Below are 12,647 nucleotides of genomic sequence, written 5' to 3' on the forward strand. Positions count from 1 at the left end.
TGTGTGCAAATAATGGGTTTACACAGTATTTCCAGAACTGATGTGAAATTGAATATGGTTCTCAAGTGTTCAGCTTTGGGGATGCTTGGCTTCCAGGCAGCATTTATTCTCCGGGAAAGACCGGTATCGCGTGCAGGTGGCTCATATTTCTGCGTCATCGCGTAAACCAGCCAATGAGAGCACAGTATAACGGAATCCCTCGCGCTTTCAGAGCGTGGCGCAGACTCAGCATGCACGCTCCACGTGGCTACAAACTCATGGTCACTTGCTGGGCGCGTGGGTCTGAAGAATGAATGAACACGACTAATGTAAAACCTGCTATTTGTCATGTTTTTCTGTGATTTTTTTAGACTGGCATTTCCAACAATTCACTAGACCTGTTCCACTTGCTGTTTATTGGTGGTGCTAGTCAGTAGCCCGCTAGCTAGCGACAAAAATCAACTACCAAAGGATTGCTATGGTGAGGTCATCTGAGAGATATTGCAAACTAAGTTATTGTATGTTTCAATTTAGATTTCAAAATCATGGCAACCACCGAAAACTCCGCAAATGAAACTCAAAATCAGGCAGAGAAAAGTGCCTCCCCGGCAAACGGTGGAAGTGGAACTGCGAATATCTCGGACACTATTGTGCAGGTGGGAGCGACAGTCAAAGACCGGACACCTGCCAGTTGCCCTGCAATACCCGCCTTCATTTCGAAAGGTACAACGAAAGACCCCGACCCTCCCGAAACCCAGCCACAGAACGCAAATAATGGATCCAGTGCCACCCAGCTTCCGTTGTCCGTGGTGCATGTTGCACCTACTACCGCCACCGTGGCTGTCGCACCTGTCCAGGCAAGCGCTCAACCGGTTACTTCATCCACAACCATAAAGTCAGTCGTGAGCAACCTGCCTCCAACGGTGGTCATGATAACCACGGGACCGAGACCCATTTCTCCGGTCTTTGCGGGACCGAGAGTGAGCTCTCCAACGGTGACCATGAGCTCTCCTTTGGGACCAGCGGTGACTCGAGTTGCCACCGCGACCCAGGCACCGGGGAAGGCTGCAGTGATAGCCATACCAAGACCAACAACTTTTCAGCAACCAGCTGCATCGATCAGACCCCCACAGACCACGTCTGTCCAGCTTCCAGCCAACTTTCAAATCCCGCCAGGTGAGTGCCTGACCAGGCATCTTTCCTCAATTCCTCACAACCGCTCTCATCTTCTCAAACCTTATTGGAGAAGTTCCAAGGTCCCTCCCCTTGAACCTTCTCCAATGCATTTTGAGGAGGAGAGAGGACACAATGAATCAATGAAAGATTAGTTGGCAAAGTGTGTCGAGGTCGTCTTAAGGGGAACTTTTTAACATAGACACTGGTATGGTGCAGTGAAGTGCCCCTTTTTAATGTGATGTTCTTTCGACAGGCATGGTGCTCATCCGTAGTGACAGTGGCCAACTGATGCTGGTGTCCCAACAAGCTTTGGCTGCAGCCCAGGGCCTCGCAGCCAGAACTCCTGGCACTGGGACCTCTCCTAGCCCTAGGCCACTAACCACACAGGTGTGTGTGGGGTGTGTGTGTGTTTGATAAACTGTACAGGTGTCTGATCTCATACTATGTACCTACCTGGAAGATGAATGTGTGTGTGTTAGGGCTGTAACGTGTGTGTGTGCACTGGAGTTCCGCCTTACTGTGAATACAGATCCAGCTGTTATGTCATTAAAGGTGTCTGCAGCGACTGTCGTGAGAAAAGCTGAGAATCCAGGTGTGATCAGAGTGCCTCCTAGCCCCCATGTGACCATAGCACAGAGTACACCCTTGGTTAAGGTACGCTGGTCTCAACCAATGGTCAAGGTCTGGTTTAGTGTATGATTTAACTACAGGTATGGTTTGATTGGTGGATAAAGTGTGGTTAATTTATTGGGGTAACATTGGATATTACTACTATGACTTTTCAGTTACCATTTTCTGTCTGCATGCGTGTTTTGCTCTGCTTCACACCAGGTGGTAGGGGCCACTCCGACCCCTCCTGCAGGTCAGATCCAGATCCCCAGGCCTATGATCCGCCCAGTGGCTCCTGTCACAGTCACCCGTTCTCCTGGCCCTGGTCCTCGCATCATCCCAACCAAACCCACCAACACCCCCAGGGCCACACCCCCCACCATCACACCTGTGAGTCAGACTGCTGACTGGGATTGGCTAAAGCTATTGTTTAGCATATTATCTCTGGGTCATGTTCATTAGGTTGTAATGCTACAGAAAGTTCAAATAGAAATGTATAGTGTAATAAATTGAAATGATTGTCTGCCAGGTAGATGGGGAATTTGGTCAGCTCTATTCATTGCATTTCTATTGGCACGTTTCACTTACCTGGATACACGCAAGGTTAGTATGTCTTTCTGTTGCGCAGTGTGACCTCTGACATGTCCCATTATGCTCTCTGTTCAGGAGGTCCTGGAGAATGTGAAGAAGTGTAAGAACTTCCTGGTGACGCTGATCAAGCTGGCCTCTAGTGGAACCCATTCTGCTGACATGGCCAAGAACGTCCGAGAACTCGTCAAGAGCCTGCTGGTACTCTCTCACACACACACACACACACACACACACACACACACACACTGTATAAAATAAATAATACAAATCCCGAGCTATAATGTACACTACCATTCAAAAGTTTGGGGTCACTTAGAAATGTCCTTGTTTTTGAAAAAAAAGATGTTTTTTTGTCCATCAAAATAACATCAAATTGATCAGAAATACAGTGTAGTCATTGTTAATGTTGTAAACTTTTGAACGGTAGTGTATGCTCACATTTTTTGGAAAATTCAATTATTTTATAATACAATTTGTCAGAAAGCGATTTTGTTTAAGTAAAATGTATAAAACGAATGTTAAAATTGCCACTCCTTAAATAATTTGCGAGGATAACAGCGTTTATCCTTTTTCTATAATGTTTTAATGAGGTTAAAGAACACATTGGGTGTGCTCTTAGACCACTCCTCCATACGTAGTCTTTCCAGATCCCTGATATCCTTCAGTCTGCGCTTACGGACTGCCCTCTTCAATTCAAACCACAGGTTGAAAAATGTTGATTTTTGTGGTCAATTAACCATATCTTTGCGCACATCCTGATTACTACAGAGGATATTTATTAACAAGTTCTTATTTAATTCAGAGAAGCCACTCCTGTGTTGTCTTGACTGTGTGCTTAGGGTCGTTGTCCTGTTGGAAGGTGAACCTTCACCCCAGTCTGAGGTCCTGAGCACTCTGTAGCAGGTTTTCATCAAGGATCTCTCTGTACTTTGCTCCGTTCATCTTTCCCTCGATTCTGACTAGTCTCCCAGTCCCTGCCGCTGAAAAACATCCCCACAGCATGATGCTGCCACCACCATGCTTCACTGTAGGGATGGTGGCAGGTTTCCTCCAGACGTGACACTTAGCATTGAGGCCAAAGAGTTCAATCTTGGTTTCGTCAGACTAGAGAATTTTGTTTCTCATGGTCTGAGTCCTTTAGGTGCCTTTTCGCAAACTCCAAGCGGGCTGTCATGTGCCTTTTACTGAGGAGTGGCTTCCGTTCGACCACTACCATAAATGCCTGATTGGTAGAGTGTTGCAGTTACGGTTGTCCTTCTGGAAGGTTCTCCCATCTCTACAAAAGAAACTCTGAAGCTCTTTCAGAGTGATCCTCAGGTTCTAGCTCACCTCCCTGACCAAGGCCCTTCTCCCCCAATTTCTCAGTTTGGCCGGGCGGCAAGCTCTGGGAAGAGTCTTGGTGGTTCCAAACTTTTTCCATTTAAGAATGATGGAGGCAACTGTGTTCTTGGCAACCTTCAATGCTACAGAAATGTTTTGGTACCCTTCCACAGATCTGTGCCTTGACACAATCCTGTCTTGGCGCGCTAAGGACAATTCCTTCAACCTCATGGCTTGGTTTTTGCGCTGACATGCACTGTCAATTGTGAGACCTTTTTATATAGACTGGTGTGTGCCTTTCTAAATGATGTCCAATCAATTGAATTTACCACAGGTGCACTCCAGTCAAGTGGTAGAAAAATATCAAGGATGATCAATGGAAACAGGATGCACTTGAGCTCAATTTCTAGTCTCAGCAAAGGGTCTGAATACTTATGGTATTTTATTTTTAAGTATACATTTACATATATGTTTTTGCTTTTTCATTATGGGGTATTGTGTGTAGATTGATGAGGGAAAACATTTATTTAATCCATTTTAGAATAAGGTTTTAACGTAACAAAATGTGGAAAAAGGGAAGGTGTCTGAATACTTATCAAATGCACTGTATTTACCTATTAGAAACAATTTGAATATCAAACTCACAATTATAATTACAACCACACACTTACCATAAAATGTGCTAATTGTGATGGTAGCCATTTTGAAGAACCAGAAATAAAAAAGGATTAAGGTGACAACCCCAAACGTGATCTCATTGAAAAGCCCAAAATGTCCTCTCAAAGGTACAACAGGACCTAACTCAGTGGGCTTAGAGATACGGACCAAAAACGAATGTCCATTATAAAAATGACTTACTGGGTCTCAGGAGGATATACTGTAACATTATAGAGTAAGATTAAAATACATAAACCATGCCTTCCAATAATGAGAAAGTAAAGTGTGCCGTGGCCTTCCTGTGAAGAAAATGTTTTTGTAGCAAGTCAAACCTGTGGCTCAGGATTATAGAGTAAAGAAAAATAGAAGTGAAATTTGAAACACTTATTGGGTAACAGCTCAGCATTGTGTACTTAAAATGTAATATGGTCCGTTTGTTAATCCTGAAGTGTGAATGTACAAATATGATATTTAATGGGGGTTTAACCGGGTTGGTAACCAGGCACACTCACATGCTCACACTACCTAAATAATCACACGTTCGAATGCTTTCTCATACACACTTTTTCCTGTCTCTGTCTTTTGTCCCCCAGGATGGGAGACTTGAACCTGAGGAGTTCACTGACCAACTCTACCGTGAGCTCAAGTCTTCTCCCCAGCCCTACCTGGTACCCTTTCTCAAGGTGATGTGATCAGAGAAACACCAACACATTCAGACCACAGACTCGTTCAAACCAGCTTGTCACAAACTGGGCATGTTCTTCCTTATTCATCTCTCTACCTCTCTCTCTATCTCCAGAAAAGTCTCCCAGCTGTGCGGCAGCTCACCCCCAACCCACAGCTCTTCATCCAGGAGGTTGACCAACCCAGACCACAGGCTCCAACCGCCTCCAAGGCCCCGGCCCCCACTGCAGGCCGCACTCCTGCCCTCCTCTCCACCAACTCTAGGCCTGCCCACCTTAGCGCTGCTAGTGGCCAGTCAATCAAATCCACCCAGCTAGTAAGCCACACTCTCAATGATTACCCCCTTTCACCCAAGCATCAGGCAGAGGTTTCCGTCAGGATATAAGTTAACCCTTTTATTCAACACAAATGCCAATCATGCCTATCCTTCTGATCACCCATATACCTATCACACAAACGCCAAGCATGACCCAGGTCAGGGCTCCTATATTCTCCGGTCTATATCCATTCAAAAGTTCTGGGCTTGGTGACTCCAACCCTGTATAATGTACCTGAGGTTTACATAGTCATCCAGTTAAAGTGTCATATAGATGTAGAGTGCCTGTTGTGTAGCAGGCAGCTCACTTCTCAAAGTTCTTCTCTGCACTTTGTCTTCATTCTCTCTCTCCTAACACACGGAGCCCTGAGGTTAGGCCTAATTCCGTTAGAGCCTAGGCTGAGGACTAACTAGGTTACAGCTACTGCTCCCAAAATGAGGATTTTCATCAGTTCTCCTCTGCACACAGACAGACTTCCGTCTGCAGACAGAGACACACAGCTCTCACCTTCAGAGGGAAAACTCATGATGTGCAGAGCAATCACAATATTTATTCAGATTTTCTGTAATGTTGATTACGTAATTAACAGTGTGACGAACAGCTCTGTATGAGTGGATGTAGTTGTGTTTTGTTTGGAGTTTTAGGAGTATCACACTCAGCATTATTCTTCACTCACTGAGGAGATCAGATCCATGTCCAGATGGTGTGGTCTGTGAATGGTTTTTGTAATTGTGTTCCAGAAGCTCAGTCTGAGGTGTGTTTGCCCCACCACAGGTGATCCAGCAGCCTAGAGGTGTGGCGTATAAGCCTGCTGTGACAAACCCCGCCCCGGCCCGTACATACCTGTCTGTTCAGAACAGGAGCCTGGCCAAACCTATGGTCATACAGTCAGGACAGCACTACAACACAGGTAGAACCACACTCACCTTACAGTCTCACACACACACACAGGTCAACCACACCTTACACGTCAACCTTTTTCTCCTCACTACTATGTGTTCTCATCTCCCTTGTTGTCCCCTTAGGTGCTGTTGTCAGGCGAACTCCTTTCCTGGTCCCGCCGCCTCCAGCCCAGAGACACCCCTTCAAAGATAGTGTTGGTTCTTTCAGGTAACACATACATTTGTGACCAGAGCCTGTTGTACTGCACCAGAATGTATGGAGGGTCCAAATATTGCATAGCTATTCACTGAACGCTAATTCACTCTACTGTAAGTCGCTCTGGATAAGAGCATCTGCTAAATGACTAAAATGTAAATGTAAGCCAGACCCGAGGTATCTTGTTTGTCTGAGGTAGATTTTTTTCTGTTAACTCTGTTTATTTGCTTACCTCAGGGAGGAGGATGACATCAACGATGTGGCCTCCATGGCTGGGGTCAACGTGAGTGAGGAGAATGCCCGTATCCTAGCAACCAACTCTGGGCTCGTGGGCTCTGTGGAACGATCCTGTCAGGACAAACCCTTCCTATCCCCAGCCCCGCTGCTCACACACATCCTCCACACTGGTACCCACAATCCTTCTCTCTACCTACAATCCACCTCGCTGCTACTCACACACATCCTCTACACACAATCCCTCTCTTTTCCCACAATCCTCTACTGCTCACACGCATCCTCTACACCGGTACCCACAATCCACCTCTACTGCGCACACACATCCTCCAAACCGGTACCCACAATCCTTCTCTACTGCGCACACACATCCTCCAAACCGGTACCCACAATCCACCTCTACTGCGCACACACATCCTCCAAACCGGTACCCACAATCCTTCTCCACTGCTCACACACATCCTCCAAACCGGTACCCACAATCCACCTCTACTGCGCACACACATCCTCCAAACCGGTAACCACAATCCTTCTCCACTGCTCACACACATCCTCCACACTGGTAACCAGTAAAGATGTACAACTTCAGCACTCCTTCTGTGCTTTAGATATGCGTTATGCTTCTGGTCACCTGCAGGGAGCAATGTTGACTAGAAATTGACCTTTCTTAACCTCGGATAGAGAAAACAATTTATCTCTCCCTCTCGCCTCTGTGTTTCAGAATTGTAGGAGAAATAAGAATGGAATTAGTGTGGAATAGTGGCGATGTCAAAATGTTCAGAATTAAAGGTTTATATGACCGTAAGGTGTAACAGAGGGTAGTGCGTATGGCCCAGTATATCACTGAGGCCAAGCTTCCTGCCACACAGGACCTACATACTAGGTGGTGTCAGAGGAAGTCTCAAGTCATAGACTGTTCTTTCTGCTACTGCACAGCAAGCGGGACCGGAGCACCAGGTCTAGGTCCAAAAGGTTCATTAACAGCTTCTACCCCCAAGCCATAAGACTGCTGAACAATTAATCAAATGGCCACCTGGACTCTCTCGCCTTCTCTCTCCATCGCTCTCTCTCTCAGGTGAGAAGTTTGGAGTGTCCGAGGTGGGTTCAGACGTGGTCAGTCTGGTGTCTCACGCCACACAGGAGCGTCTCAGAGACCTGCTGGAGAAAGTCACAGTGGTGGCACAGCATCGCAAGATGGCCCTCAAGGTGTCCTACCCTATTATACACACACTACAACAGCCCTACTCTGGCATCACTATATTATACACACTACAACAGCCCTACCCTGGCATCACTATATTATACACACTACAACAGCCCTACTCTGGCATCACTATATTATACACACTACAACAGCCCTACCCTGGCATCACTATATTATACACACTACAACAGCCCTACCCTGGCATCACTATATTATACACACTACAACAGCCCTACCCTGGCATCACTATATTATACACACACTACAACAGCCCTACCCTGGCATCACTATATTATACACACAACAGCCCTACCCTGGCATCACTATATTATACACACTACAACAGCCCTACCCTGGCATCACTATATTATACACACTACAACAGCCCTACCCTGGCATCACTATATTATACACACTACAACAGCCCTACCCTGGCATCACTATATTATACACACTACAACAGCCCTACTCTGGCATCACTATATTATACACACTACAACAGCCCTACTCTGGCATCACTATATTATACACACTACAACAGCCCTACCCTGGCATCACTATATTATACACACTACAACAGCCCTACCCTGGCATCACTATATTATACACACTACAACAGCCCTACCCTGGCATCACTATATTATACACAAGCAAGACAACAGGGGTCTCCAACTCCGCTTCTGGAGAGCTACTTGGAGTACAGGCTTTTGTTCCAGCCCAGCAGTGACACACCGATTGGAATATTCTCTCTGCTGGACCGTGATTAGGTGAATCAGGTATGTTAGTGAAGGGCCGGAGTAAAACCCTGCCCACCCAGTAGCTCTCCAGGAGTTTAGAAACCCTGCACTAGAACATTATTACCAGCATGATGCCCTCATAATACACATACCACAACTGTAACACCGTTTCACAACTAGTACTACAGTTCTTCTAGAATCCTCATGGTCTCTGTGTAGGAGGACTACAGTCACGTTCAGACCAGTGACGTGCGATCCCAGCTCCACTTCCTGGAAGAGCTGGAACGTCTGGAGAAGCAGAGGAGAGACGACGAGGAGAGGGAGACATTGCTCCGCGTTGCCAGGGTACATGTTGCAGAGTAATGGGGTTTCAGTTTTGACAAGGGGTCAAGAAGCTAATCAGACATGATTTTGAGTATTTAGCATTTTGGCGTGAATGAGTGCGAGTGATGGGTGCTATATTATTCATATTAGCTACTGTGTATTAAGTTCTTGGAATTAAAAACAAATATTGACTATGATTATAGTGTGCTGAGGACATGGTTACTCATGCTGACTTAAGTTGTCTGGTCTAGATGAACCATTGTAGAACCCTGCTGCCTCGGTCAACATCTGTCTGTTTCTTTTCTGCTTCACAGAGTCGCTGTAACACTGATGACCCAGACCAGCAACTACTGAAACAACGGGCCAAAGAGGTTTGTGTGTTATGTCATTGTGTGTGCGCATGCTTTACTTGAATTTGCGTCACGTCAGCTTTAACTATTCAATCAGACTGTCATTTCCAAACAGTTCGAGGGAAGCGTTGTCCCCAGGGAAGGACGAGTAGAACACACACACACACACACACACACACACACACACACACACACACACATCAGCTCATTAAGGCTCTGTGCTTTTACTGGTAGCTGCTAAGTGAGCTTCATTTTTAGATTCTTTCTCCTCTTCAAAGTTATAGCACAGTGGTGGAGCATTTTCCCAAAGTTTTACCACTTCTAACCTAATATCTACTTTTTATTAGTAATGTTTGGGAATTCTATAATGCCTGCTATTTCTTAGACTAATTGTTCATTTAGTAAATCAGATTGTGTGTGATGTTTGGCTGAGGGGGTTGTAGGGGCTGAGGCTGTAGCTAGATGAGACAGAGCCAGCGGTAGGGTACTGGTAATAAAGAGGGAGGAGAGACTTTGAGGTTGTTTTCTCTCCGTTGGTGGATCGCTCACGGCAACAATGTTCCCAGAGGTCTCTCCACAGCAACAGCAGAAATCAACAAAATCGTTTCATTTGCATACCCAGCCTGTGTGGGTGTTCAGACTCACCCTACACACCAACGCACACACACACCAGCACACTCGCACACATCCAAGCCCCAGAGAAGGTACAGCTGTAATTGGAGCTAATTTTAATGGAGCCTGTTTCTGGGGCTGGAGTTGAGGCCTGCGGCAGGCACAAAGCGGAATCAAATTAGAACACCTACAGTGTGTGTGAGGTTGTCTCTATGTGACCTTGACAACATTATTAATTAATTGGTTGAGATTTGGCTGGTGTGATTCTTTATTGGCTTACTGTATATCTCACTGTATATCGTTTAATGGAAATTACCCCAGCTTCAGTGTTCCAGTTACTCCTTTATGAGCATTCAACTTCCCATCCTATAGAGCAGCATTTCTTTAACTCTGTCTTGGGACCCCAAGGGGTGCACATTTTTAGATTAGCACTACATAGCTAACTCAAATATACAAAGATGGATGATGAGTTGGGGGGGGGCAAGTTTTAGAGTGTTTTATAACAGCCCCCCCCCCTTCTCTCTGTAGCTCCAGCAGTTGGAGCAGGCTCAGCTGCAGCACAGAGAAGCCAACCTCACTGCCCTGGCTGCCATCGGACCTCGCAGGAAGAGACCACTGGACTCCAATGGAAACCAGGTATGTACTGTGTGTGTGTGTGTGTGTGTGTGTGTGTGTGTGTGTGTGTGTGTGTGTGTGTGTGTGTGTGTGTGTATTATTATACTGAGAGAGTGGATGGAGGTTCTTGGTTAACAGTGTTTTCATGGTATCTGTGGCAGATTTTCAATCTTTGAAATCAGGTGGGCAGGGGATCTACCAGGTGAGTAGGGGATGCCTATATGAGGAACAACTGTGTTAGTGTCACTGATAAGAAACAACATTCAGGGGAGACTAGACCTGTGACGCGAAGGAGCAGATATGCGCAGGACTGTGAGTTTAGGTTAAAGAGTGTCTAATTGAACTGAGTTTATTTAATTCCCTGCCCCTGCAGGCGATGGGTTTAGAGATGAAGCTCTGTAAACTGAACACATTAACCGCTGCCTTTGAACTGCGTTACCCAGAGGACCCTGCAGCCTGAGGAGCTTTCCTCTCCTGCCTCCTCTCCCTTTCCTTTGTAGCGCTACAGGGCCTTCCTTTCTGCTCTCTAAGGCATCGCCTCTGTGTGCCAGAATGTGAAAGAGAAACGGAGGGGGGAGAAGGGAAGCTGTTTGGCATAATGGTAATGTTGAAAAGTTTAGGATGAAAGCTTTATCTGTTGGGCCGTTCATCTTTCTCTCTTTCTCTCAGGTAGGGCCAGGTGGCATTATGTCAGTACTACAGAGGGCTGGGGTTCAGAGAGTGACTGGGGTCTCTCTGAGGGACCTACTCTTCTGTCTGGAACAGGACCCTCCTCTACGACACTCTCTCACTCTCTACAAGGGCCTGCTCAGATAGTATCTCACACACACACAACTATCAGTCTCTTCCACCACTGTTTGTGCCAGATTCTGTGTGCCTTACCACTCTTTCAGATGTTGTATATTATATTTATTTTGATATTTTTTATTTTGTTGATATTTTTCTAATGCATTTTATTTTCTAACAATTTGTAGCACAGTCAGCAATGTAACTGAATTCTGCTGATACATGCTGAGAGAGAAAAGATTGTAGGAAGGACCAAACATTTTTATATTGCACTTTTTGAGAAGGGCAACTGTGTGTGAGAGAAGACGTCAGAACAGTAGAAGTCAGCTCTGTGTTACAGCCTAAAGCAGTGACCCTCTGCCCTTAGTGTGATTCAGAGTGTTCTGTGGTAAGGTCATTGACTCTTCCTTGTTTTTCAGTTTCATGCTAATAATATCAGACAGACGTCTGTGACAGCCATTCCTTACTCTGATGTTTACATGGTTGACCTGATGATTGTAAACCTGTGACAATTTAAAATAAGTTAATAGCAAACCCTAGTTGAGTGTCGTACTGTGTACTTTTACAGTCTATCAGGGATTCTTTATTTCCACATTACTCACACATTTTCATGAAAATGTTATGCTTCATAATTGATACCTTTTTTAGGTTGTCACTTGGAGGGAAAAATAGTGATCCTTCGGGGCGTGTGTGGAAATGTGTATCAGAATTGTGGATGTGTTTGAGGTTCATTATTCCGCTATCTTTGAATACAGAAGAGAGGAGCTTTTAGGCACAGAACTACCTTTTGGCTGACATCCAGAGGGTGGAAAGAATGAAATGGATCAGAATTGTTTCAGCTGAAAAGACTGCTGACCTCTAACTTAACACTAAGCTAGGCAAACTGACCGTGTGCCAGTTAAAGAAGGATCTGATAGTAGAAATGAATGATGACCCTTAATGTGGAGGTTAGCTACTTAGACTGTTTCATATAACTGTGCCAGTTATAGCAAATGGTTAGGGAGTATTTTTAATTAATGTGATTACTGGTTGATTGGGTGATTGCTGAATTATTGAGCACCGTCGGCAATGTTAACAAGCTCATATGTCCCACTGCTTCCTGTTCCTGTCTCAGATCAAAGACAAGCCCCTCCCTCCTCTGACAGCTTGTCAAATCCAGAAAGACAAAGGCACTTTAGTGTACTTAATATTCATGCATTGCTTATACATATTCATTAACCACTTTCTGCTAAACTCTGAAGCAGGTGGAATATTTACCATGCCACCTAAAATGAATGCAAACCTCCCCCTTAACTTTACGGTTTCAATTTTACGGTGATGGTAGGTTTGTCATCTGATCTGTGATTGCTAGAGA

General features: G+C 45.4%; 1 protein-coding gene across 1 annotated transcript; it reads left to right on the plus strand.

Annotated features, from left to right (window-relative positions):
- The first annotated feature begins 67 nt into the window (after window positions 1–67).
- taf4b (TAF4B RNA polymerase II, TATA box binding protein (TBP)-associated factor) lies at window positions 68–11,832 on the plus strand. Its single transcript, XM_029707775.1, has 15 exons — window positions 68–1,155; window positions 1,409–1,542; window positions 1,708–1,809; window positions 1,987–2,154; window positions 2,431–2,553; window positions 4,926–5,015; window positions 5,132–5,332; window positions 6,108–6,243; window positions 6,359–6,443; window positions 6,669–6,838; window positions 7,741–7,871; window positions 8,826–8,951; window positions 9,245–9,301; window positions 10,421–10,528; window positions 11,177–11,832. Exons 1-15 carry the CDS (start codon window positions 525–527, stop codon window positions 11,321–11,323), a joined length of 2,409 nt encoding a protein of 802 aa, XP_029563635.1. The 5' UTR covers window positions 68–524; the 3' UTR covers window positions 11,324–11,832.
- Window positions 11,833–12,647: the final 815 nt, after the last annotated feature.

The sequence above is a fragment of the Salmo trutta genome, chromosome 22, assembly GCF_901001165.1.
Source record: "Salmo trutta chromosome 22, fSalTru1.1, whole genome shotgun sequence".
Classification (NCBI taxonomy): domain Eukaryota; kingdom Metazoa; phylum Chordata; class Actinopteri; order Salmoniformes; family Salmonidae; genus Salmo; species Salmo trutta.

What these genes read in the sequence shown, in the direction of transcription:
- taf4b (XM_029707775.1), top strand. Translation starts at nt 525, where the DNA reads ATGGCAACCACCGAAAACTCCGCAAATGAAACTCAAAATCAGGCAGAG. An exon ending in CAATCAAATCCACCCAGCTA is followed by an intron (nt 5,333 to 6,107) that starts GTAAGCCACACT and finishes GCCCCACCACAG; the next exon opens with GTGATCCAGCAGCCTAGAGG. An exon ending in ATCGCAAGATGGCCCTCAAG is followed by an intron (nt 7,872 to 8,825) that starts GTGTCCTACCCT and finishes GTCTCTGTGTAG; the next exon opens with GAGGACTACAGTCACGTTCA.